We start from the raw sequence: 27,056 nt of genomic DNA on the forward strand, positions 1-27,056 counted from the left end.
TAAGGTCAAGCTCATAAAAAGCCGGACATAATTAAGTATTGAACTCGATATCTATAAAAATCGAACTTAAAACGTTCCACTTGTAAATAAAAATATATACAGTTAGACCATAGTGTTGGCGGGGTAAAATGCCTCTTGGGAGCCCTTTGTTCTAAGGTTAGAGCCTTCCAACAAGAAGCTTCATGTACCGAGTTCAATACAAGTGCCCACAAATCCATTGAAAGACCGAATTTAAACAAACCAAACAAAGAGTAAAAGCAACATTGATGAATCTTTCCCTACTTTCTCCCTCGTGCTCACGTCTAGGTTTTGACATGGCCACAAGGGCACTAGCAACTACAAAAACGGACTAGGGTTCACCACTATATGCTTCAACGGGTGCGCCACGTCACCACCGCCGGCATGCTTCACAAACTCCGCTGGCGAGAGAAAGCTGCCATGGCAAACGCACAGTATCCTCACTTCCTCACCCTTCTTGTATCTGTAAAGAAACCCTTCTATTCTTTTCCCGTCAGGGCCATCTCCTGTCGTAGACACACACGGCATGTTCTCCAACACATTCCTCATGATTTCGTTGGCACCATTTTCTGGAACTGGGGGTTTATTACAGTTGATTTCCGTTTGGACGCCATTGAACTGGCCCGATCTTTGAGCGGTTATCATTCTTGGGGTGGCTAACAGTTCATCCTCTGTCTTTGGCGAAGATTGAGAATCGACATGGCTTCTTGCTTGGGTGTGCACTCCTGCATATGCATATTGAGATGTAAAATGTGAAAAAAAAAGGGAACAAGAGCTGTGACAAACCAGTCTAAAAATAGATTTTCAAGTGATCCTAGGTATCGGCAAGAAGAGGAAATTGGTAGACAAACATCAACCGAATCTATCATATTGATATGATATAAATACAAGATCATTTGTCTACAATGTTCTTCTTCTTCATATCACAAAATCAATGGCATATCATTTCTCGTGGACACTTTAAGAGACAAAGTTCTTACTAAAGGCCTTCAGTCTGGGAAAGGGATCCTCTCTAGATCCCTTCCTCTTAATCCACCAAGTTCAGGAACCAGGCCATTGAAATTTGATCCAACGGCTTAGTCCTTGTTTGTAGCCGTTGGATCAAATTTCAATGGCCAGGATCCCCGGACTTGGTGGATTAGGAGGAAGGGATCCAAAGAGGATCCCTTTCCTTCATTATGCACTTCAAAATCAATCATGTGAAAGTAAAGTGGATAAGGATATTTGGCGTTGGGGAAAGTAAAGCAACATGGAGGGGATCTAAGGGACCACCGTAGCTGCCCCTGTCGAATGTAAAAGGCACCTAAACAAAGTCAATCATGGGACACTCCTAATCTAGAATTTCACTCGAGACGATTTTCATAACTAGGTTTCGTATAAAACTTAGGCTTCGTAGTTTTGAAGTTAGACCAGCTACTGAATAGAACACTTTGATATGAAAATTATATTGGACCAAACTACACATAAACCCCTAATCGGACCAAGAACATGGCTAGCAGCACCATCAATCGGTTTGTTAAGGAAGGCAATTCCGAAGTACCTAATTGGATAGACATACCATTACACAAATTGGATAGACATTTAGTACCTAATTGGGAAGGGAAGGGGAGACCTAAAGCCATTTTTTCAAAAACTCGAAAAACATAAAACCGTAATCCTCCTAAGAATTCAAGAACCTACACAATCACTCACAAAATTTATAACATACACCAAACAACGGTAAAAAGAGTCCAATTTCCCGACTTTTGGATGATACAAAATTTCACACAGATCACATAGCAAACTAATTACAATGAAAAACACGTACAAGAATTGAAACCAATTGTAATTAAATTGAAACGATGCAGACTTGTGCGTAGCTAAATTGCCTAGAGCAGTATAAAGTAGTTTAGAATAGAATATCGCTCAACTCGGAAAAAGAAGTTTTGAAATGAGAATACCTTGAGACGTGGCAGCAACTTGGTTCTCGGATTCAGAAACCCCAGTTGAGCCACTTCCTTGAGATGCCGCCGGTGGCGGCGGAACAGGACAATTGGGTATCCCCATAGCTCTAAACTCATCTACAACCTTCACAAACTGCTCCCTCCTATGAACCCCATTCGCCACCTCCCCCGTCTTCTCCTCCACGCCGCCGTTCTCTCGGCTCCGATCTCTCGGTACCTTCAAGTTCCTCAGCTGCTTCTCCGACCTCTTCCTCTTCGCCTCCATTCTCCTCAAGCTCTGCAGCTCCTTCCGCTTCCTCCACTCGTCCTCTGTCTCCGTTGGAAGCGAACAAGTCCTCATCAGAGGCACCGCCCGCGACGGCGCGGACACACGACACTTCGTTTCTTCTTCTCTTGCCGGGGTGAAACCGAAATCAGATATTGACGACGAGCGTTTCAGCGCCACCGTTTTGGCTCTGGCGGGGTCCACCCCGAACCGACCGTTCAGAGACAGCCCAAGGCTCAGCTCAATCTCCTCGGAATCCTCGCCGGTTGGCTCCCCGAATTTCCCCGGAAAATCGTTCCTGGCAACCATTTTCCCGTACAAATCGCCCGGAAAAGTACTCACTTGCTTTGGGAACACCTGCTGGGTTGCTCTGTTCCCGCCTTCCTCTGTTTGCGCCATTGAAAAAAAAAATTGCAGAAACTCGGCGGAACCCAAATCAAATTAATCGAATTCAATCAAAGCTACCCAGATCAATTTTTTTTCACGATTTCAAAACCCAGAAGTATAATTTCACCAGAAAATTTTGAAAATCTGAGAAATTGCAGAACCGCCGGAAACCCAAATCGAATTGGTCAAATTCAGAGCTACCCGGATGAAATTTTTGCACTTTTCAGAACCGGGAAGTAGAAATTCAGCAGAAAAATTCAAAATCTGAGAAATTGGGTAAATTTTAATTTAATTTATCATATGGTTTACATCGAACGATGATTCCAGCCATGTTTCCACCGAACACTGCAACAAAACTCCCACATTTTCCCGCACTTTCTCGGCGCGAATTTTCCATGGAAACGGCGAGAAATTCCATCTCAGTTGCACCAGAGGACGAAGACCATGAAGCAGAAGAAGATCGGCACGCAATCAGCGACCCCGCCAGAAGCAGTTCCTCAAGTTGATTGAAAACAAATTGACTGAACACAGAAAAAATTAAAAAGTAAAAATAAATCTCTTTTTTACGGAAGATAAAGAAATAGGGAATACCGAAAAAGCCCCTGAGAATCGCGGACTGGAGACATGTGGCGGACATGAAGAGCGCCGACAACCACGTGGCTTGCAGAAACGCAGATCTGAGTGACGCACCGAACATGCGACGCCTACTAGTTGGGTTTTACTAGATTAGGGTGCGAAGGGACACGTGTCGTGTCGGAGACGATGTGGCGTAGGTGGGCGCCACGTAGCGCGGAAATATCCCGGCGTTGTAGAGAGCCGCAATTCCCTCTATCCGATGCCTTAATATCTATGAATAAACGAGCTGGACTCCAGAGCTGGGAAAACGTACGCTCTGCGGGAGGACACGTGGATGATGCCTGGGGAGTCGGGTCGGGGCCGTTTCGTTTCCTTGAAGGAATATTGTCGCCGCGAGTGTGGTCATCATTGCTATTCGCTTTATGCTAGTTAAAGTTCAACAAAACGTATTTCTTTGATAATTTGTTGGATTAGTATTAATTCGCTTGAATTCCCGTTTAAAATATTAGTATCAGTAGAAATATCAATACATAAATTCGTAAAAATATTGACATATTTATCGAATATTGATATCAGATCAATATTTGTTGTTTTTTTTTATAGAATATGGAGATTTAGAATAAAATTGTAGGAATTGTCAAACATTGGTTTTGTATGAAATATAAGAGCTTCTTCAATATTTAATAAATGTGTCTAAAATATCGACAATATCTTTCGATTTTAGCATAAAACTTAAAGAGTTTCTTTGATATAAAGTGTAGTTTAGAGTTCACAGGCCATTTTCCTATCTTTCTTTTATTTTTGGGATGTTTTCTGAAAGTATCAACCAAATGAAAGAAATTCTAAACTTTGACTTCTTAATTAAGTAATAAATTATGCTAGAGCCAAAATTTTAAATTAAATTTATAAATAATATGTCATCAATGTGAAATAGATATTTTAATTAACACTTAATTAATAATCTAATCATACATAATCACATAATTTAATTTTAAAATTTTAATTCATCTAGCATTACATTTAACTAATTAATAAAAAAATGTAATAATAAGGTGGAGTAAGACGGAAGAATCCATGGAGGAGGTGAGGAGGTGAGAGTGACACGCAAAAGGGCCTGTGACCTGGTCAGGTGTGGACCCCTCCAAGAGGGCCAAGAGGGCCAACTTGCACTCATTTTTATCCAGTAGGGGATGTTATGCAATCAGTGAAATGCCACGTGTTAACATGCAGTCAGAGTGCATCGTGTCCGGAGAGAAATGGATGGAGACAGCGAAGCCAAGTTGCAGGTGCAGACAAGGTGTCCAAAGAGTACTTGTCCACTACGCGTGTCCTACGCACGCGTCATGTCAGACTAATTATTACACAAGGAATTATAAAATAGAAAATATCTGATGTTGATATAATTGAATATCAGAGTGTGCAACGAACGAAACTAACAAAATAATAGAAATATTATTAAACAAACCAGAATGTCGAAAGGGCTACAAAACCCTAAGAGACTACATTGTGACTGACTTGTTAAAACTAACTAATATAAGCACTATTATATATAGTGAAAACTAAAACAAACCCTAATCCTTAAAGGATATAGAAAACTAAAGCACAATCATAATCCTTAAAGGATATAGAAAATTCTAACATCCTAGTCCCACAAGAAAACCATAAAAAAAAAAAAACTAATAACTAATTTTCCAACACTCCCTGTCAAACTCATGGTGGTACACGTCATGAGTTTGCCAACAAGTAGATGCAGATGCAAGACTCCAAATTTCAGTGCTAGTGTCAATGCCAATGCCAATGCCAATGTCAATGCCAGTGCCAATACCGATGTCGATGCCGATACCGATGCCGATACCGATGCCGATGCCGATACCGATGCCGATGTCAACTTCCGAACAAACAAACAAAAAATCCAACCAAACTTTTTTTTTTCTCTTTGCCCGCATGGGCCTTAAATAAGCAACCAATTTTCTCTTGTTTCTTCCTTTTTTTTTTACTCCCCTTTTTTTCCTTTTTTTTTCGTTCCATTCTACTTTTTCCACTTTTTTTCTTTGCAGCAATACAAACTTGCGGATACTCTTGCGAGTTGCGGCGTTCAAAGGTGCAGAAGTAGAGTCATGGGACAAAAAACAAAAAACGAACGAACAATTTTTTTCTTCTTGCAAACAATCAATACCAACTAACAATCTGAACACAAATGACAACGGAAACAAGCAAACAGATACCAACCCGAAGCAGATTAAATCTCGAAGGATCAAACCTGGCTCTGATACCAAGTTGAATATTAGAGTGCGCAACGAACAAGACTAACAAAATAATAGAAATATTATTAAACAAACGAGAATGCCGAAATGGCTACAAAACCCTAAGAGACTACATTGTGACTGACTTGTTAAAACTAACTAATACAAGCAGTATTATATATAGTGAAAACTAAAGCAAACCCTAATCCTTAAAGGATATAGAAAACTAAAGCACAATCCTAATCCTTAAAGGATATAGAAAATTCTAACATCCTTGTCCCACAAGAAAACCATAAACAAAAATAAACTAATAACTAATTTTCCAATAGATATATTGTTTTCTCCCTCGAGAAATGATGGAGAAAATTTTCTCAAAAACGGAATTCTTTATCGTCTCGTGTTATTTAGTTGGTACGAAATTAGCGTTACACTAGAAGTGTGTTTGTTTACCTTAATTAAGCCTTACTAGACTGAACTAATAGTTAGTCCAAGTCCATGTTTGTTAGCAACAAGGACTACGTTTAATGGTATTAACCGAGACTCGCGTCGACTAAAACTTTTGCTAGGGGTCTTAGCGAGAACCCTCAAGAGCGAGCAAACTGCTAGTCTCGTTCTCTCCCTTCTCCTTCGCACCTTCGCCCCTTTGCCCTTTTGTCTTCTTCTTCCTCGTCGCACCTTCGCCCTCTCGTCTTCTGCTCCCTTGTGGGTTTCCAGCCACGTACTCTACGTTCGCCACCAAAGGCTTACTCGAGTGGGCAAATAAACACTGCGTTCGCCGCCAAAGGCCCCCCTCACCGACCCATTCTCCAACCCCAACAACCTATTAATTAGGTTTGTGTTAATGGGGTTTGATGAATTTATGTCAATTTGGGTTAAATTTTGTTAATTTGGATAAATCTGTGAGAGGTACAATTGCTTGTGTATGATTCTTAGAGTGATGCTCTATATGTAATTTAGAATCTTAGAATTGATTTAAATTTGAATGATGTAGGTAGATGTGAAGTAGGTTAATTTAATGGTTGAATTGGTGGCGGTGGTGGGTGCAGGTAGGGGTGGACATGGTGGCAGATCTGGTTGGAGTTACATTGGGTTCAAAAGGAAGGAATGTGGTGCTGCAAAATAAGTATGGACCTCCAAGATTGTCAATGACGGTGAAACTCTCCTCAAATAGGTAATTGGTTCCACATTTGAATTAGCCAATTGGTGTTTTAGTATTTTAGAATCTTCGAATTGATTTAAATTTTAATACCGACATAAATTAAGTTGTCCTTGGTGGCATTAGTTTAACTTTAGTGTTAATAAATAACACTCAAAATATTATCTATCAAATTATCGTTCATTGCTCATGTGTTCTAGTTAGCATTTGTATTTGCAAGTCTGCATGAGCATCTCTTTATGGTTCCCCTTGTATTGCACACTGACTGCCCACAAAAGTTTGATCTTCCAGCTCCATTTGTATTGCACACTACGGGACCATAGACAATTGTTGCATTCTATTTATGATGATGCAATATGTGCATTTGGAAGGCTTGGCTACATGTATAGGTGTGACAAATACAACATTTAACTAGACCTTGTATCTGTGGTAAATGCTCTTCTTCTGAATATATGCCAATCAGCGTTCTTGTGAGCCTAGAAGTTTCAGATGTCATATCCTCTCAAAGTAGCAAGCTTGGTTCTTTTTCTCATGGGATTACATATTCTGGACACCCCGTAGCATGTGCAATTGCAATCGAAGTACTCAAGATCTACATAAGTAGTTGAAGGGCATTGAAGAATATGTGAATGAACTCAAGTTTAAGCACAAGTAGTTGCAACTTGTATATGTATTGATAGCTGATGATGGTGAAAAAAATATGTAGATTTTCATGTAAAAGCATGTGAAATCCCATCCCTGGAATTTCACCATTTATTATGTATCTCATATTTTAAATTCGTATTTCACGCTTACGTTATCTTTATTAGTTAATTTTAATTCCGTTAATTTTAAGTTAGTAATTGATTATTTATCGAGTTGGAAGTTTCATAAGAAATCTTTATTTTTCGTTGACATTTCGAAGTTGCAACTAGTGTTTTTAAATAGATCTCGAACCCACGAACACATAGGCGAAAGCCGTTTGCAAGTTCGAATTATAACGGTATAGTTGCTGACGTTTAAAGTTGTGAAACTATAGATTATGGGAATTATTTTAAATTCCACTTGGGGGTAAAAGGCCAAACACTTTTGGGATTAAAGGGCCGGCTATTATAAGGGAATTGGGAAAAAAAAATTAGAAAGGAAAAAGGAAGAGAAGAAAAGAAGAAGGGGGATTTTCTTTTCTTCCATTCGGCTACTGTGCACCACAACACCATATCTTCAGCAGGTCCAAACAACCATCTTCCACCATATTTTCGGGTAATCTTCAACCATCCCACACCTGCCACATCTTCCACAACCTTCCATCTTCTATCTCCACCAAAAACAAAAATCAAAGGTTTTAAGGCCAAATTCAGGTAGAACTCCATAGGAGAACCCGGAGGGTTCTCGACGACGAATTGTCATTCCGGAGAGTATCACCATTAACCATCACCCTTAATCAACTTCCCCTGGACCCAGGAACAAGACCCAATTGGTGGTTGGGGCGTTGGAACACCAAGGAAGCCGAATTGAAGGACACCCACCTTAGGGTTTCGTTGAGTGTGAGCCAATTTGAGGGCCTTCTTGGCCAAATTGGACTCGGTCACAGGTATAAAGTTTACTCTACTTGTTGAAATCTTTATTTCTGTAAAATTTGAGAATTTTTTGAGAAAGTCAAATTTTCCGGTGTGTAACATTCGATTTATAAAAATATTGTTGGTTGAGTATTTTATTGATAAGCTCCGCCACTTGATTATTCTAGTGATTGATGGTCTTACCATTGAATTGACACCACTTTTAGTATGCTATGGTGGATAATGTTTAAGGACCTTAGGGACTTACAAGTTAAAATCTAGTGATTGGATATTATGGAATAAGTGACGTAAGATCATGGACCCTACCTTAGAATGACAGTTTGATTCCTCATTAAATGTTGTTGTGGGAAATATATAAGAGTTTTAAGTATGTGGATTATCGAAGGAAATCTAAATGCGATTTGTACCTTGTTAGGCGGTGATAGAACGTGATGCCTTGACTTTCGTGTTTGAGTGCGTTAGTGTGGATCTCAGGTGAGTGATTCTAATCTATGTGTTATGGTTATTGCTTTGAAATCTTATGTGCTAATAAACTGTGTATTTACACTATGGATTCTTAAAATAGTTCTGATGCTAAATAATTGTTGCTTTTAAGTTGTCGTCGATCTACTTATGAAACATTAGGTGACTAGGATATTTGAACTGTGATGGATTGTGTTTTGAGATATATATGTGATGGTTGATAAAAATGATGGATTGTGTTTTGGGATATATATGTGATGGATGATAAAAATGATGGATTGTGAAGGACCATTACCCTAGTGTTATGGGGTTAGGTGACACTAAGTCTGCACCACGTAGCAATGGTCCTGGATGGTCCTGCTTGGTTTATCTGCGTTAAGGGACTATACTATTTGTGGATCGCGCTTGGTTAATCCGCATTGGGCGATCCTTATAGCCTAGGTATGGCCATACACATTTAAAGGTGGTCATGCTTGGTTAATCTGCATTGGGTGATCACCTTCCAATAGTTATAGGAGTGACTCTGCTTGGTTAATCCACATTGGGGGGTCACTACCTATTTGATTATTTTCTTAGGAGTGACTCTGCTTGGTTAATCCGCATTGGGGGGTCACTACCTATTTGGTTATTTTCTTAAGGGTGACTCTGTTTGGTTAATCTGCATTGGGGGGTCACTACCTACTTGGTTACTTTCTTAGGGGTGGCTTTGCTTGGTTGATCCGTTTTGGGGGGCCACTTCCTATTTGGTTATTGTGTAGGCTTCGACCGAATAACGTCTCTCTAAATCTAGTTTTGAATATATATGTGAATGTGGCTTTGAGAACTCTGAGTTTTGATTTAGAAATCTCGTTGATGTATGTGTGAGCCTTTCGGAGGTTGCAAGGTTTGGTAGCGATTTCTTATAAATGATTTATATTCAAGGTTTATAATTGTGAATGATGGTTGGTTTTATTATTAGTATCATATACTTGTATTATTTATCGCTCACACAAGCTTCGTAGCTTATCCGGGTTGTTGTTTGCCCGGTGCACCATTTCGATGGTGTAGGCACTGATCTTACAGGTAACAAGTCTGAGTAGCTTCGAGAGGTTCGTAGGTGGGATAGCGGTACAATTATCAGAGATTTGGAGTGCTAGGTTACCCTTATATCCTATCTTGTGCTTTATCTTTGGGACTTTCTTTTGAGCACCTCAATCTTTTTCTTAGTAAAGCAAAGATTATGCTTCTTTTTGGGATGTACATATTTGTAAATATTTTGTGGAGAACTTAGTCACCTTCATATTATTTTGGTTTATCAGTTAAAGTATTTTATTTCGTAAGTTATACCGTATTCAACGAACGTTATTTTCCTTGTCACGTGTCGATTCTCGACGTATGTTGGGATCGGGGCGTGATAAAGCAAAATCCTTTCCCTGTTTTGTTTGTGAGATGAATGATATTTTCAACAAGGCCAAATCGGAAAAATGATCCCTGTGGTCATAAGGTATTCGGAAGATAGCCCATGTGCTAAAAAAACTTGGATTTAAACCCCTGTGGTGTACTCCGTTAGCAAATTTAGTCCAAAAGTGATTTTTCCGTTAACTATCTGTTAATACATGGGAAAAATTGTACTTTGACGTGTGCACCTTTTTCTTCCTCATCTTTATACTGTCCAATGTATAAGAACAAGGTATGTAATTTGTACTTTCACAACACCATGTCCGAGAAGTATGGATAAGAAGAAGGTTTGTAATTTGTATTTATACAACACCATGTCTGATTCAAATTCAATAAGCATAAACTTGCCAGCACAAATGTCATGTCAGTTTGTCTCAAATTATCTTGTCAATTGTTGTATCGCAATCACAAACAGATTAAGAGGTCTTCGATTCCAACTCTGGTATCTACCATTACAAAAGTAGAACACAAAATCGAACCGAACGAAAATCATCATAACAGCTTTCGAATAAATTTCGATTTCTTCGAAACAAATCAAAGTTTCCTCTCAGAAATGTGATTTCCTTTCAATTCTCCACAACTTCATTATAAAATTAAACCAACAAGCACAAAGAAAATAGGCAAAACCAACATTGCATTCAATTTGAAGTGAAATTCAGCAACTTTACCTGGTCAAACGTCGTAGGAAAGTCGGTCGAGCAGTTCGGCATCACCGAAATCTCAGTGAAGAAACCAATAACCTCATTCATTATTCCCGGCATGTGACCACCGCCATCATCAACAGCTTCAGGTCATCTCCAACCGAGGGCTGGCCAGAGGGCTCGTTTTAGCCTTCTGGCCCTCCAAGATATTAATATTTTAATGAACAGTACATCACCATATTTGCCTCCATCTCCAACCGAGGGCCAAATGAGTATAGGGCTCGTTTTAGCCATGTCACAAAAAGCTGTCTTCAACCAAGGGTCAAAGGACCATAGAGTCAAACATAATTTATTATTTAAATTTAATGTTGTTTCATGTTACTTAATTTAATTTAATGTTGTATAATGACTTAGGAAGTTATAGAATTTAAAACAAATATGAAACAAATTTTGTAAAATAGAAGTTATAGGAAAAAAAATATGAAACAAATTTTGTAAAATAGAAGTTATAGAAAAAAATAGAATTTAAAAATAGAAGTTATAGGAAAAAAATTTTGTAAAAAAAAAAATGTAAAAATAAAATAAAAAATAACGGCTAGCTGACATCAGCTAGCTGTTACATTTGAAAATTTGGTCTAGCATTCATGTCGGATATACATATTCCTATCGGTTATACTCGACAGGAATGCTTACATTTCTGGCCAACCCGGGGCTGGCTGTATTGAGCCAGCCTTTTGGCCCTTTCAAATTTCGTGGGGCCCACGAGCCTTCTGGCCTAGCCCTTGGTTGGAGACGGTTTTCAGGCGTTTTTTGGCTCTTTGGCCATTTGGACTTTTCGGTTGGAGATGGCTTCACCTTCTTCTACAAGTTTGTTCTGAAGCTGCAGAGAGCCCGAAGCGAACTTGGAGATCTCAGTGACGGCTTTCTTGCTGTTCGTAGAAAGCAACGAGAGGCCAGTTTTGAAGCTTCATGCCGATCGCAATGATCGCTTTCTCAAAACTGGTTTTGTGAAAATTTAAATTAAAGAGAGAGTAAAGAGACGAGGAAGAGTGCACATGTCAAAGTACAATTTTACCCATGTATTAACAGATAGTTAACAGAAAAATCACTTTTGGACTAAATTTGATAATGGAGTGCACCACAAGGGTTTAAATTTGAGTTTTTTTAGCATAGGTCATTTATCTGATTTGGCCTTTCAATAAAGCATCTTTTATATCTTTAAAAAAATGTTTTTTAAACAAGAAAGTGGAAGTTTTCATATTAAATATAAAAAATAAAAATTTAGTCATGTCTAGTCCGGTACTACACCAAACGCTTAACAATTTGAGTACTGCTTAGTCCAAGCCAAGTCAATCCAGCTTAGTCCCTGAAATTAGTCCAGTTCGAGATAGTCCGGTGCAACAAATGCACAGAAGATAGAAAACTCATAAAGAGTCTCAATTTAAGAAAGTTTTCTTATCATTTCTCTTTTCACTATTTCTTATTAATTCTTTTGAAAAGATAAAAACACTCACTCTCTCTTTTTTTTATTTATTTATTTTCTTCACTTTTCAATTCAATCACGTCGTTTTTATTTTAAAGTATTCAATTCAACGACTAAGCAAGATATTAAAGTAATCGTTGATGGACATACAATGCGAGTAGGCAGTGTAAACGGCCTCATCAAGAGACTCCAAATTCCAGTGAGAAAATGAGTTAAACAGGCAACACCTCACGCTTTCTATGTTTTTCTTACAATCACGAAGAACCCCATCAGCAAACACCCTAATAAAACTCTCACTCTTCTCCTTCCCCTTTTTGTCCACATGATAACTGTCCACATGGCCGGGGCCTCACGCCAATCTACGTTCCGTTTGAACAAATCACCCTTCAATGTGGCTCTTTCGGTAACAAATCCCGCCTTGAATGCCTACACATTTCCACTCTCTTCCAGCCCAAAGTTCATCCGCTTGTATTTCTTCCCAGCTTCATACGCCCCCAACTTCGACCGATCCCAAGCCGTCTTCTCAGTCAAAGCCGGTGGCTTTACCCTTCTCCACGACTTCAACGCTTCAGCCACGGCTGATGCTTCTGCCTCGGATACTATATACAGAGAGTTCTGCTTCCACACTGAGTCAGGACAGAATTTGAATATCACGTTCAGTCCAGGCAAAGCAAGCCCAGATGCCTACGCGTTTATCAATGGGATTGAAATTCTCTCCATGCCCCCATATCTTTTCTACACTTCACCCCAGAGCCCGGATGGGGTTGCTTATGTAGGCAGCGCAAAGACGATTCGCATCGAGAACAACACTGCTCAGGAGATGGTGTACCGAATCAATATCGGTGACGAAAGCCGGATCTATTCCTATCAGGATACTGGTATGCACCGCAATTGGGATGGTTCTGGAGACGAGTACAGCTACTTAGACGATTTAAGTAGGAAGTTTACCTAACCGGAGTAAATAAGGATGAACAGTCACCAAAGAGAAACATGTCTTTGAAATTCCACAAGATCCTACAAAAATACCTGAAACATGTCTGGGGCCATCAAAAAGTCGCCAAGTACTTGGCCAGGAATTTGAAAGACTCCTTTGCCAGACTAAAAATACAACAGAAAATGTAATTAATTGTTCTTAAAACAAATCGAGGAGAGACATGTACATGTAGAAAAAAGATTACAAAGCATACTTTTTGTGTTCTTTCAGTACATTAGCGACGGTCAGAAATAACTGCTTCTGATCAGAGATCCCAATATTCCACTCTTTCAAAAAACTTTCCACATTTTTGAATGAAGGGATGACATGTTCAGTGACCCTCCGATTGATAGCCAAATTAAGAGCACTCAAGTAGACTAAGAACCGGCTATATGGGTTCTCCAGTAGGTTGTACAGATTGAACAAACTGTAAACAAAATGCTTCATCTGGACTTTCAGACTTTGTAACATTGCGGATAACAGTGAATATGCACTAAAAAATACATGAATTTGTGTATGATGAGCATTGACAAAACCGTTCAGATGCCATTTAATTGTCGTTATTAATTGAATAAGTTGACACTAAGTCCATATCGTCTAGTATTGATAATAAGAACGTTTTAAAGAATATTAGCAATTTCAATTTCTACAAGGGTAAGCATCTATGTAATTGACCAAAAACGCATGCAGAATTTTGAAGTACTTAGGCTAGGGAGCTTCAAGCAAACAATCTTTCAAATTTTGTTAAAATTGAAGATAAAAATGAATTAGTCGTGAAGGAATATTATCCCCTCCAAATTAAGTTAAATATCTCGATCAATACATTAAGGATGCTTAATTTTCAAGTGTGCAGAAAGAATGAGTGGAGCACAAATATCTAGAGTGCAGATTTAAAGATCATGCTTAATTCATTGTGTAGTAGAGGTTCGACATCAACGACATGCTAAAAACTTAAGGGTCGTTTTCGGGTGGATGCTATATAATGGAAGAGATTGAATCTCTACATGTGGTTGATAGACCATCACTCCTATTCTTGTACTCCTGGGGTTGAGGTACTCGGTTAGGGAGTAGGATTCTCTCCCCTCTTATTCTCATCAAGCAGCAAGTATCACATCCATATTCAAAGAAGCACCCTCGGCATCGTCTTCTATCCGCAAAGTTTCATGCTCCACACATCACAGATTTCTCACTCCGATTTTACTTGCAGAATATTTAACCTCACTACTCCCGGCCAAAGCTACTTGTGTCGTTCATTGGGAATCAAACAAAATATTTAAGTCGGGTCTGTTATCCCATAGTCAAGAACACAAGTCTTAGTAAAAGTAAACACATCATGACAGGAAGATACATCCATCCAATGTGATAGAGGAAAAGGAATGGAAATTGCCCAAGTGATGCTTCAGCGCAAGTCTTTTCTATGCAAAGACTTTGAACAAACCCTGGCTGACTCTTCCTGTTTACCTTTCCTTGTTTGCGTTTGCACACCATTGTCACCCCTATTGTACGTCCACCATGTATGGACTTGTAAATAAGTTGTGCTTTTTTCCATATTGCCAATTGGTTTTATGGTGGAACATTAACTTTTTTTAGGAGATTCGCCAACGATCTACATTCCGGTGAAAGATATCACCATAAAATGTGGCTATTCCGGCAGCATATTCGATCACTATGATAAATGAAATTGGAATGGAGATGCTTACTTAAACATTTTCTCCATTAGAAGCACACCAAGCAGTTGGTATCACATCCATATCCAAAGCACCACCTTCAATGTTGTCGTCCTCCGTCCGCCAAGTGCCATACACCACAACACTTGTATCATAGTAGCGTACAATTCTTCATTAGTTCATTTTCCTTCAATTCTTCCAGATGAAGTTGGGCTTTCCTGGACCACCTGTCCTGATGGAGAAGAAGGATTTCCTAGTTGATCTGTCATTTTTAACAAATCTTGAAACGATTCGTATTTTGTCCTCTTTTTGACACACGAGATTGAAACAGAAATCCCACCGGGCGTGCCAAAACTATGTTCGTGGCTAGAATTTCCGTCGGGGATGTTTCCTAGCCGACAAGCACACAGCTCTCCGAGAGGTTGGCGCCAGTTGATGGTTTCTGTCGGGCTTCTGCTTACTGGCGGGCTTGTCGGGCAAATCTTGTCGGGTAAGGCTTGTTGGGCAAGGCTGAAAGAGAAGGATAGGGTTAACTTTGAAAGGTGCCTTTGTAGGGCCTTAGGTATAGGCCTTGAGGCTCACAATCAAGATTAACTTTTAGGTATTCAGGCGTGCCACTGCCATCTTTAGCATGGCAGATGTAAAACAGATGTTGAGTTTTAATTGTATATATACCCGAGAGGTTGTTTTAGTTATGAAAGGTGCCTTTGTGGGGCCTTAGGTGTAGGCCTTGAGGCTTCCCATCAATAACTAACTCAGTACTCGAACATATAATGTCTATTTCATTGGTTGCAGAAGTGTTATGACTATTATACTTCTAATTACCCGAGCCCGAAGAGCCAAATGCATCCAAATAGGTGCCTTTGTAGGGCCTTAGGTATAAGCCTTGAGGCTTCCCATCAGAATTACTTCTATACTCAAATGTTCTACGATAATCATAATATAACAGAAATAAAACTTAGGAAATCGGTCGATTACTTGCGCCCCAAGTAACTTCGGACTTCTTGTTATCAAAGATTGTCGTGGATGGGTTAAGTCCACATAAGGTTCTTTTTTATGCCTTGAGACCGAGGACTTTTGAATGATCAATCTTACATGCCCAAGGGTTTAGAACTTAGATCTGATTTAAGTTGTGACTACATATTCCAATCGGAATCAAGGACTGAGGAGTCTTTTAATCATCAACTTGCTGGAACTAACTTGGATACAAATGGAAGTATACAATATATTACTAGACTTATGAATGAAAAGACCAAAAAACAAAGAGGGTCGGGCAAGGTTTCACCTTGTCAGGCAAGACTAGTCGTCTTGCAACTTCCTATCATGTGATTTATGGAGGGGCTTGAGAGCTTTAGAAAGAGGGCTGGGGAGGTGAGTTTACATAAGGAAATCGATATTACAACAAGATTTATGCAAGGTAGCAAAACTTTTACAAAGGCTTTGGGTGAGGGTTGATCCCGAAAGGGATGAAGGTTTGGGCTGACTACAGCTTCGTTGAAAGCAAATCTGGCTTGAGCAGAGTTTGTGTTTGTATTTGTTTGTTTGTTTGAGTGTCCTCATCTCTGATTTCTCTTTCTTCTTTTATAGGCAGTTTGGCTTGGCCTCCTGTAGCTTTAATCTTGCCCGAATGCAGCTTGAAGGGCAATGACTCATCAACTTTTTACTTGTACTGCCACTGTAAAGTGCTTTTGGGCTGATTAGCTGGCTGGTCTACACCACTTGATCTCTAGGTAGGTGAACAAGTAGTGCAAATGATCTGCAGTCGGAAAAAAGCCCTTTTCTTCCTTCTGGGCTTTGGCTGGGCTTCGGGCCCCTTTCCTCCTAGTCCTCTTGCTGGGCTGACTCCCTTTTGAGCCCAAAGTTCAAGTTTTAACCCAAACAACCCTCCCATTGATAGCCAAATTAAGAGCACTCCAGTAGACTAAGAACCGGCTATATGGGTTCTCCAGTAGGTTGTACAGATTGAACAAACTGTAAACAAAATGCTTCATCTGGACTTTCAGACTTTGTAACAACATTGCCGATAACAGTGAATATGCACTCAAAGATCTGGAAGGAAACAAAAATACATGAATTTGTGTATGATGAGCATTGACAAAACCGTTCAGATGCCATTTAATTGTCGTTATTAATTGAATAAGTTGACACTACGTCCATATCGTCTAATATTGATAATAAGAACGTTTTAAAGAATATTAGCAATTTCAATTTCTACAAGGGTAAGCATCTATGTAATTCACCAAAAACGCATGCAGAATTTTGAAGTAATTAGGCTAGGGAGCTTCAAGCAAACAATCTTTCAAATTTTGTCAAAAATTGAAGATAAAAATGAATTAGTCGTGAAGGAATATTATCCCCTTCAAATTAAGTTAAATATCTTGATCAGAACATTAAGGATGCTTAATTTTCAAGTGTGCAGAAAGAATGAGTGAAGCACAAATATCTTAAGTGCAGATTTAAAGATCATGCTTAATTCAGCATGTAGTAGAGGTTCGACATCAACATGCTAAAAACTTAAAGGTCGTTTTCGGGTGGATGCTATATTAATGGAAGAGATTGAATCTCTACATGTGGTTGATTTTGATAGACCATCACTCCTATTCTTGTGCTCCTGGGGTTGAGGTACTCGGTTAGGAGTAAGATTCTCTCCCCTCCTATTCTCATCAAGCAGCAAGTATCACATCCATTTTCAAAGAAGCACCTTCGGCATCGTCTTCTATCCGCAAAGTTCAATGCTCCACACATCACAGATTTCTCACTCCGATTGTGCTTGCAGAATATTTAACCTCACTACTCCCGGCCAAAGCTACTTGTGTCGTTCATTGGGAATCAAACAAAATATTTAAGTCGGGTTTGTTATCCCATGGTCAAGAACACAAGTCTTAGTAAAAGTAAACACATCATGACAGGAAGATACATCCATCCAATGTGATAGAGGAAAAGGAATGGAAATTGCCCAAGTGATGCTTCAGCTCAAGTCTTTTCTATGCAAAGACTTTGAACAAACCCTGGCTGACTCTTCTTGTTTACCTTTCCTTGTTTGTTTTTGCACACCATTGTCACCCCTATTGTACGTCCACCATGTATGGACTTGTAAATAAGTTGCGCTAATCTTCATATTACCAATTGGTTTTATGGTAGAACATCAACTTTTTTTAGGAGATTCGCCAACGATCTACATTCCGGTGAAAGATATCACCATGTGGCTATTCCGGCAGCATATTCTATCACTATGATAAACGAAATTGGAATGGAGATACTAAAACATTTTCTCCTTTAGAAGCACACCAAGCAGTTGGTATCACATCCATATCCAAAGCACCACCTTCAATGTTGTCGTCCTCCGTCCGCCGAGTGCCATGCACCACAGCACATCATTCTAGCTCCGATTTTACTTACAGAGTAGAAGCTGCTCATAAAGCTGATGCTAATAACAATTTTGGTTTGCACAAAAGTCGTTCTTTTCTACATCAAAGGCCAACGCTGATCTGAAGAATTTTATGATGATGTGACAATAAACGCACAAGCAAATAATAAGAGATTTGACTGTCTCTCCAGAAAGGTGGTATTATTTCTCCAACCACATCCTCTAATTGAATTGACGAGAACCACGTACTACGCCAAGCAGATAAACATCGAGTGAGTCATTCTTCACCGCACGAAGACTTTGTGTAGACTTGTAGCTAAGCAAGATATTTAAAATGATCATTCACAGACATACAATGCTAATAGCAGTGTAAACGGCCTCATCAAGAGACTCCAAATTCCAGTGAGAAAATGAGTTAAACAGGCAACACCTCACCCTTTCTATGTTTTTCTTACAATCATGAACAACCCTATCAGCAAACACCCTAATAAAACTCCCACTCCTCTTCTCCTTCCCCTTTTTTTCCACATGATAACCATGTGCATGGCCGGGGACTCGCCGCCAATCTACCGTCCGTCTGAACAAATCACCCTTCAATGTGGCTCTTCCGGTACCAAATTCGGCCAAGACTCCCGATATTGGGATGGAGATATTGACACATCTTTTTTTCCATTCGGAGCAGCTGGTAACAAATCCATATTCAAAGAAGCACCTTCTCCCTCTTCTTCCGGCCAAGTGCCTTACAGCACAGCAAGGCTTTCCCGCTTTGAATTTACCTACACATTTCCACTCTCTTCCGGCCCAAAGTTCATCCGCTTGTATTTCTACCCAGCATCATACGCCCCCAACTTCAACCGATCCCAAGCCCTCTTCTCAGTCAAAGCCGGTGGCTTTACCCTTCTCCACGACTTCAACGCTTCAGCCACGGCTGATGCTTCTGCCTCGGATACTATATACAGAGAGTTCTGCCTCCACACCGAGTCAGGACAGAATTTGAGTATCACATTCACTCCAAGCAAAGCAAGCCCAGATGCCTACGCGTTTATCAATGGGATTGAAATTATCTCCATGCCCCCATATCTTTACTACACTTCACCCCAGAGCCCAGTTGGGGTTGCTTATGTAGGCAGCAAAAACACGATTCGCATCGAGAACAACACTGCTCTGGAGATGGTGTACCGAATCAATATCGGTGACGAAAGGCGGATCTATTCCGATCAGGACACTGGTATGTACCGCAATTGGGATGGTTTGGGAGACGATTACAACTACTTAGACGATTTAAGTAGGAAGTTTAGTGTTTTACCACATAACAGTAGCGTTCAGCTTGACTTTTCTGGAATACCAGAGTACTCTGCTCCGAAAGAAGTTTACCAAACCGGCCGCTCAATGGGCATGAACAAGACCATAAACAAGAGCTACAATCTCACCTGGGAATTCCCTGTGGATTCAATGTTTGCTTACTTGGTTAGGCTTCATTTTTGTGAGTTTGATGCTTATGTTACGATGCCCCAAGACAGGCTATTTCATATCTACATCTCCAATCAATCCGTTGAGCAAATGGCAGATATAATCTTGTGGAGCGGTGGAAATGGAAAACCAGTGTACAGAGACTACGTTGTGTTCATGTCGGGGAACCCTGCAATCCCAAAGAAAGTCAATCTCTTTCTTGCACTGGAAGCAAGCAAGCAGGATTGGTTGACTAAATACAACGACGCAATCTTGAACGGACTCGAAATGTTCAAACTCAGTACAAATCAGAATCTCGCCAGACAAAGCCCCGACCCACCTCCTATAGCCCCAACAAACGGGACATCAAAACCAAGCACCAGGTCAAGAACTCCTTTGCTTGCCACGGTCATTGGTGTAGCTTCCGGCATACTTGGACTCTCTGTTCTTGGGTTCTTGGTTTTTAGGCGGTGGCAGAAAGTCAAGGACACTGGCTCGGATGGGTCGTCATCTTTACCACCACATTTGTGTCGTTGCTTTTCACTGTCGGAGATAAAAGCCGCCACCCAAAACTTCAGCCAGGGTTTCATTGTTGGTGTTGGAGGCTTTGGTCACGTGTACAAAGGGCATATCGACGGCGGGGCCACTCCCGTTGCGATCAAACGGCTGAAACCCGAGTCAAAGCAGGGAGCCTGTGAGTTCAAGACGGAAATCGAACTGCTCTCGCAACTCAGACACCGCCATTTGGTGTCTCTCATTGGGTACTGTACCGATAAAAATGAGATGATTTTGGTGTACGATTACATGTCTCGTGGGACACTCGCTGATCATCTCTACCACAACGACAACCCACCTCTCTCCTGGGGACAACGGCTCCAAATTTGCATTGGCGCCGCACGAGGGTTGCGCTACCTTCACAGCGATGCGCAGGGCACTATCATCCACCGTGACGTGAAGAGCACAAACATTTTATTGGATGAGAAATGGGTGGCCAAGGTTTCGGATTTTGGATTGTCGAAAATGGGCACGACCACCATGTCCAAGACCCACATTAGCACGGCCGTGAAAGGCAGTTTCGGTTACCTAGACCCGGAATACTACCGACGTCAACAACTAACGGTGAAGTCCGATGTGTACTCATTCGGTGTAGTGTTGTGTGAAGTACTGTGCTCAAGACCAGCCGTGGTGCATGCAGTGGAGACAAGGCAAATGAACTTGGCTGAATGGGCCAAGAGCTGCCATCGCGACAGGGAACTTGATCAAATTATTGATCCGAACATGAAGGGTAAGATTGAAACCGAGTGTTTGAACAAGTTTGTGGAAATTGCTATGAGTTGCATCAATGATAATGGGATCGAGCGGCCGACAATGAATGATGTTGTGAGAGGGCTTGAGTTTGCATTGCAACTACACCAGAAGTGCGGTGAAAGGAACGACGAGTATGCCTTGGCTAGTGTGCCAGGTTGCGCTACGAATGAATCCGTTCAGTGCATATCCAGGAAGATCTTCTCAGAAATCAACAATTCGAATGGGAGATGATGAGCAACATTAGAGTAATCTGGCTAGAATTATATGTTGTGTTAGCAAGCCAGTAACCATTTCTTATCAATTGTGTTTGTACCGAAACGAATGCTGAATTACTTGCAGTGCCTCACATTGTGTTGTTCTGCTTCTGGAACAGCTAATAGCACTTTCTACCAACAAACTGCACTTATGGCTGCGCTACTGCTCAAGCGAATATATTGCATGTGATCCAATATCTTACTGGATGTAGTGTTGGGTTTCTACCTATGCGTTCCGAATTTAAAACTCTTCCTCCCCTTAATTGTTGTAATATTTTCAAATCCTCCATCTTCCCTTAATAATGATCATTTTTTTTTAATTTAAAAAAAAAAACTTTCCACATATTTGAACTAAGGGATGACATGTACAGTGACCCTCCCATTGATAGCCAAATTAAGAGCACTAAAGTAGACTAAGAATCGGCTATATGGGTTCTCCAGTAGGTTGTACAGATTGAACAAACTGTAAACAAAATTCTTCATCTGGACTTTCAGACTTTGTAACAACATTGCAGATAACAGTGAATACGCACTCAAAGATCTGGAAGGAAACAAAAATACATGAATTTGTGTATGATGAGCATTGACAAAACCGTTAGGATGGATAAAAACACTCATTCTCTTTTTATTTGAAGTATTCAATTCAACGACTAGAAATATCGAGTAGTGAGTACAAGTAAAATTGTGCGATGGCAAGTGCCTTCGTCCATGGGCGGTAGGTCTCGGGTTCGAGACTTGGGAGCAGCCTCTCCATAAATGGGGGTAAGGCTAGCCGACATTCACCTCTCCCAGACCCTGCGTAAAGCGAGAGCCTTGTGCACTGGGTACGACCAGATTGTTGTCAAATACTCATGTTATAGCATGTCAAATTAAGATACTATCACTTTACGATCCAAATTTAAGAACAGACTCATGTGGTAATACAAATTCACTTATGTTATAACACGTAAATTAATAACACTACGTAACAATTTGAACATTGTACAAAAAGTTTCTCCACTTGCCCATTGATTTAGGACCCAATGCAACTTTGGGCAACTATTAAACATCAAAATCATTGGGGACAAGGTTTATTAAACAAGGTGTTAGGTCACATCGTCACAGGATACTGCTAATCCGCTTATGTTATAGCATGTGAATTAATAACACTGCAGTCTGGCCATCACAGTAAACAATTTCTCCAACAAGAAGAATATCCGAAACTTGAAACCAAACAATCAATGGTGAATCCATGAACAATTCAAAGCATACCAAAAAATAATCTCATCTATTTAACTCTTAAGGTCTTCTGGTTACAGCCACTAGACACTACAACTATGCAGGAAAAATAATTAATTAAAAAAGCAGCACTAAAACTAAGCAAACCCCATCACAGGAATCTCAAAAGCTTCTGGTAAAACGAGAAGACCTCAAGTTTCTGGTAAAAATAATCCTAAACCTACAGCAAAATGCCTCTTCATCTCATTACCACAATGTCAGCGTCTTAGCTTTTCACTCATTAGATTATGATTAAACTACTTACCATCAACACTTCCGAGCGTGCCAATCACGAAACCAATCTTGTTGAAATATTCCCGCAAAAAAATCCCGATGCACGTATTAGCTTTTATGCAGAAACAGCATTCTGGTTTGCTTCACTTGAGCGTCCGCCCCTCCCTCGTGCCTGATAACCATATCCACTGCGCCCAGCTGGGCCACCCCTGCCTCGGCCTGAGAATTCGCCCCTTCTCACATATTCGTTTCTGCCAAAGCTCCGGCCACCGCCATAGTTCCCACGGCCTCTAAAGCTGTCATTTCGGAACCCACCCCTTCCAGCAGGAGGAAATCTACCTCTTTCACTGCTACCAACTGGAAACACAAGCAGTCTTCTTGCATGAGCTTTTCAAATATCTTCAGATGACACATTCTATTGAATTAGTGAAGGATAACAGCATAGACTGTATGTCCACTTACCTCGAGTGGTAGTTCTCTTTATCTCGATGACAGCTTGACGGCCACCAATAGTGATTGGTGAAGCCTAAAACATTAGGTTCTCTTATTAGATACACAAGAAACCCAATCAAACATCAGAAATAATATAAACGAAACATGAATGAAGTTCCAAAGGCACTCCTGGAAACATGAAACTATGACAACTCAAACTACATGCACTTAGAGCTTAAACTAACACACTGCGAAGATTGTATTACCCATTAGCTACGGTGAAAGAACATCTAAACTTGATTGAACAGAGTACCAAAATACAAGGCCAATAAGAAGATGATAAGAAATAATTCCCATATCCTATTCATACTGTTCAAATCAGTCTGACTTGATTTTCATGAGGGAGAGCAATCAAAAGTTAGAATCATAGAAATTAATAATACTGCATCCAGATTCTATAGAAAATCATATTTCAAAGAACGCAAAATAACCTACCTGAATGGCACTATTCATGGAACTTGAAGACTCGAACTCAACAAATCCAAAACAGTGGCCCTGGAGCTGCACACACACAAAATAACATGCAAGGGTTGATAAATCTATCAGAAAATCCAGAGCCGAGCGGGAGATACTTTTGGGATGCAAAAACACTAACTTTCTTATTTCGGACTTGGACGCCTCCTTGCTTTATTGGTCCAAATTTCTTGAATTCTTCCTGAAGCTGATCAGTCGTCACGTTTAAGGGCAAATTCCTTATGTAAATAGAATAGCCCTCAACTATAACAAATGCAATTGTTTCATTACAGAAACAAGATAAAACGATTAAATTTAGATAAATACAAATTTACAAAATATATTTTAGTTTTATGAAGATTTTCAAAAGGAAACTTGCAAATATACAGAGAAGAAAAAAGGGGAAAAAGTCAGAAAAGCCAAGCATACCTTCCTCATTAGTATCACTACTCTCTAAGGCACTAGTGCTAGTTGGGGCTGATGCTTCAGGCACAGAAGCAGGTGCAGTTGGCCCAGGCAAATTAGTTTCCGCTTTCTTAGAAGCCACTCTTACAGTATTAGTAGGCACATAAACCTTACTTGGTCCCGGACTCCCTTTAGGAACTTTAACCTACAATAAAATTTGATTAGTTTTTGTAACTATTTAAGAAAAATTCTGCCTAAAACGGAAAAATTTGTTCCCCTTAACTCACAATTGATGCATACGACTTCTTCGAACTATCCTCTTGGGCTGTCGTAGAAGCCGGCTCAACTGCCACAGTGACATCGTTCCCATTTGAATAAGACGGGGGTTCCATGTCAGATTCTGTAGTGTATTGTCTCTCATGGTCTGATGTGTCATAAGTTTCCTCAACCATAATTGGATTCTCTTCAACTTGAGTAGTTTCCAGATCAGGTGCAGGAGGATCAGGAACATGAGTTGCCTCTGCAAACAAATAATAGGAAGTGTAAACAAGTTCCTGCTGCAATACCAAAACTAGAGTAACAAAAAAGAACAGAAAATGTAAGATATGATTACCTGGATCCTGGCTTGAGAGGATTGTTGCAGCATCATTAACTTCATTAACTGAATGGTTTTCTAAAAGATCTCCATCTTCCACAAATCTAAAGACATCATTCAATACAAAGAACCCATTGTCTTGAGGGGCAAGAAAAAATGATTGGGCGAATTTCCTTTTCAAGTTATCCTTGCCTGTTAAACAACCAGTAACTAACACAGTCACCCCATCTTCATAAGACTTCTGAGCATCAGCAGTCTTTATCTCAGCCTTATATTTGTTGTAATTTAAGGAAAGGATCTTCTCATTGATTCCCTGCTCGAAGAAAACATTGACAGAAAATAAGACTGTTGACCTTGAGAATTTGAGAGCATGAAACAGATCAAACTTAAAGGGACCACGCGCAAATGATCAGGTAAACAATCAATGTGCTTCAATAGTTCGGCGGACCATACGGTATCCAAATCAACAAACATAAAAGAACTGCCTATATCAAGCGCCAACATGCATTTGTTTATTAATGTACTCTTTGATGGTTTTAGCACATTTTTCAACAAATGTTCCTTACAAAAGGTAGAACCAAGTAATAGACCATTGGTACTTACTTGCATAGTGGTCACTGATGTCATCACGCCATTGGAATCAGGCCGGCTTAGTATGCTTGAATCCTGATAAAACCGATGGACCAGGCCTGGGTTATTATGAAGAATATGGTAATACTGCTCAATGAAAGCATTTCCAACAAGTTGGGCACTAGGAGTGGGTCGAGAAATTGCATTCTGCAAGGCCATTCTGCGCAAAAAATCCAGAAATAAAATACCACTAAACAATTGTTCATATCTCATTAAACCAATCATTAAGATAACTAATTGAAAACCACAAGGGGTAGTGAGTAAGAGATATGAAGAAACGTTCAGAAAATTCCATAAATAAAACATAGAAATAAGCACCTATAATGTATCAAAGGTACTAAAGAACCCGTGCTGAAGACTAATCCTTCTTTCCAAGAAAGAAAGAAAAGAAAATGCCAAAAGTAAAGTAATAACTGCCAATAGATAGTAGGAACTAAGAACTTAGCGACCAATTTCGATTACATTGTATGGACACAAAACACGAAGGAGCTAGCGATATAAAATACAACTTTCTTATAAAGAAAACCGAAGAGCCAATCGCAGAGAGAGCTGAAACCACCACATTCTGAGAAAGGCCCTACAATCACCATAAATTACAACCATTTTCCACAAAAACGAGAACCACATATCTGCTCAGTGAGCACTGAAAATTTAGGCAAATTCCAACATTTGGGGGAACAAACTGATAAAACCTAAATCCTCAGAAGCAGCAGACCCACATAACCTGGATCCAAACCCAGTAAACCTCAAGAACTAAACCCTAAAACCAACCTCATACCCCAAAATAAACAAAACCCATCTCACAAAACCAGAGAAATTGACAAATCAATCAATAACCCGCCCAACATTCACACCCACCGAGCATAAAATCACAAAATTAACTCGATTAATCCTCCAATTAGGGCAATGCTCGATCACAGAAACTAGTAAAAATCCGAGCAATAATTCGATTCAAATAACAGAAAGAAAGAAAAAAAAGCTTCATGAAATCCAAAATACAACCTTGAAAATCATACGGTAAGTAAAGTTAGATGGAATAATCAGAGAAATGAAAGCGAATAGAAGTTACCCTTTTGTGGGAATGCTATATTGGTTTGGGAGAGACAGAGCTTTGGGGACGGTGGAGATGGTAGGGTACCTTCCGCCAAACAAGAGTGAGCGAGTGAGACAGACTGAGAGCGAACGAGCGAGAGAGAGAGAGACAGAGAGAGAGACAGAGAGAGGGACAGACGAACAGTTAGCGCACGATAAAAAGGAAGAGTCTTTGGTAGACGCCAACAACCAACCCTGATGCAAATTCACACTTTGGGTTTGGAGTGCCCAGAATGGTTCAAGTATAACTCTTTTACACTTTTCGAACATTTTTATTTTTACTTTTTAGAAATTAGGGTTTTGGTCGTCCAATTAGAAATTTCTTCGATGCTACGTACCATTGAAAATAAAAGAGTCTTAAGGGTGAAGCTTCATCTATCAAATTCGTGCATCAAATTATATGACACAAACGCCGAAATAGTTATTAAGGTTATTAAACGAAAAAAAAGATAAAGAGTGAAAAGATGCAAAATGACTAAATTTTTTTTTCTTCTTTTTGAGATGGTAAATTTTAAGTTCTGATAATAATATTATAAAAAAAGTGCCTATAATAATTCTCATGTTGAAAACACTGGCAATGTTGAAACCGTTGGCAGTTTAATGAATGCCCGTATAGATTTTCAATACCCACACAAAGTGATGTAGACTTTGGAAATAAAGGAGATCGTATTTTCAAAGTCATGTGCTGTAAATTTCAAAATGTAAGAATATGT

The 27,056-nt window shown here is 39.8% G+C and overlaps 5 protein-coding genes and 1 long non-coding RNA gene across 8 annotated transcripts; 3 read left to right on the forward strand and 3 right to left on the reverse strand.

Annotated features, from left to right (window-relative positions):
* Window positions 1–52: 52 nt before the first annotated feature.
* On the reverse strand, window positions 53–3,395 carry LOC126610934 (ninja-family protein AFP3-like). Its single transcript, XM_050279100.1, has 3 exons — window positions 3,205–3,395; window positions 1,959–3,134; window positions 53–743 (listed from the first exon to the last, which is right to left on the reverse strand). Exons 2-3 carry the CDS (start codon window positions 2,623–2,625, stop codon window positions 337–339), a joined length of 1,074 nt encoding a protein of 357 aa, XP_050135057.1. The 5' UTR covers window positions 2,626–3,134; window positions 3,205–3,395; the 3' UTR covers window positions 53–336.
* A 4,334-nt stretch (window positions 3,396–7,729) lies between these two features.
* LOC126610944 (uncharacterized) lies at window positions 7,730–9,919 on the forward strand. Its single transcript, XR_007618652.1, has 3 exons — window positions 7,730–8,158; window positions 8,560–8,618; window positions 9,654–9,919. It is a non-coding gene; the product is annotated as an uncharacterized LOC126610944 (long non-coding RNA).
* Window positions 9,920–12,504: 2,585 nt separating this feature from the next.
* LOC126610705 (receptor-like protein kinase FERONIA) lies at window positions 12,505–16,889 on the forward strand. Its single transcript, XM_050278816.1, has 2 exons — window positions 12,505–13,548; window positions 16,760–16,889. Exon 1 carries the CDS (start codon window positions 12,505–12,507, stop codon window positions 13,117–13,119), a length of 615 nt encoding a protein of 204 aa, XP_050134773.1. The 3' UTR covers window positions 13,120–13,548; window positions 16,760–16,889.
* LOC126610939 (eukaryotic translation initiation factor 3 subunit M-like) lies at window positions 13,149–13,691 on the reverse strand. Its single transcript, XM_050279113.1, has 2 exons — window positions 13,355–13,691; window positions 13,149–13,265 (listed from the first exon to the last, which is right to left on the reverse strand). Exons 1-2 carry the CDS (start codon window positions 13,609–13,611, stop codon window positions 13,214–13,216), a joined length of 309 nt encoding a protein of 102 aa, XP_050135070.1. The 5' UTR covers window positions 13,612–13,691; the 3' UTR covers window positions 13,149–13,213.
* A 1,650-nt stretch (window positions 16,890–18,539) lies between the features above and the next one.
* Window positions 18,540–21,448, forward strand: LOC126610926 (receptor-like protein kinase FERONIA). Its single transcript, XM_050279089.1, has one exon. It carries the CDS (start codon window positions 18,634–18,636, stop codon window positions 21,160–21,162), a length of 2,529 nt encoding a protein of 842 aa, XP_050135046.1. The 5' UTR covers window positions 18,540–18,633; the 3' UTR covers window positions 21,163–21,448.
* A 985-nt stretch (window positions 21,449–22,433) lies between these two features.
* LOC126610928 (nuclear transport factor 2-like) lies at window positions 22,434–26,651 on the reverse strand. Of its 3 annotated transcripts, none has more exons than XM_050279093.1 (9): window positions 26,321–26,651; window positions 25,225–25,411; window positions 24,640–24,934; window positions 24,314–24,546; window positions 24,051–24,231; window positions 23,764–23,885; window positions 23,604–23,669; window positions 23,139–23,202; window positions 22,434–23,033 (listed from the first exon to the last, which is right to left on the reverse strand). In XM_050279093.1, exons 1-9 carry the CDS (start codon window positions 26,611–26,613, stop codon window positions 22,792–22,794), a joined length of 1,683 nt encoding a protein of 560 aa, XP_050135050.1. In that variant the 5' UTR covers window positions 26,614–26,651; the 3' UTR covers window positions 22,434–22,791. The 3 variants fall into 3 exon arrangements, with proteins under 3 accessions (XP_050135050.1, XP_050135051.1, XP_050135052.1); XM_050279094.1 differs by having other exon boundaries at window positions 26,254–26,362; XM_050279095.1 differs by lacking the exon at window positions 26,321–26,651 and adding an exon at window positions 25,570–26,182.
* Between the last annotated feature and the right edge of the window lie 405 nt (window positions 26,652–27,056).

Source organism: Malus sylvestris, chromosome 17, assembly GCF_916048215.2.
Source record: "Malus sylvestris chromosome 17, drMalSylv7.2, whole genome shotgun sequence".
In the NCBI taxonomy this organism is placed as follows: Eukaryota; Viridiplantae; Streptophyta; class Magnoliopsida; order Rosales; family Rosaceae; genus Malus; species Malus sylvestris.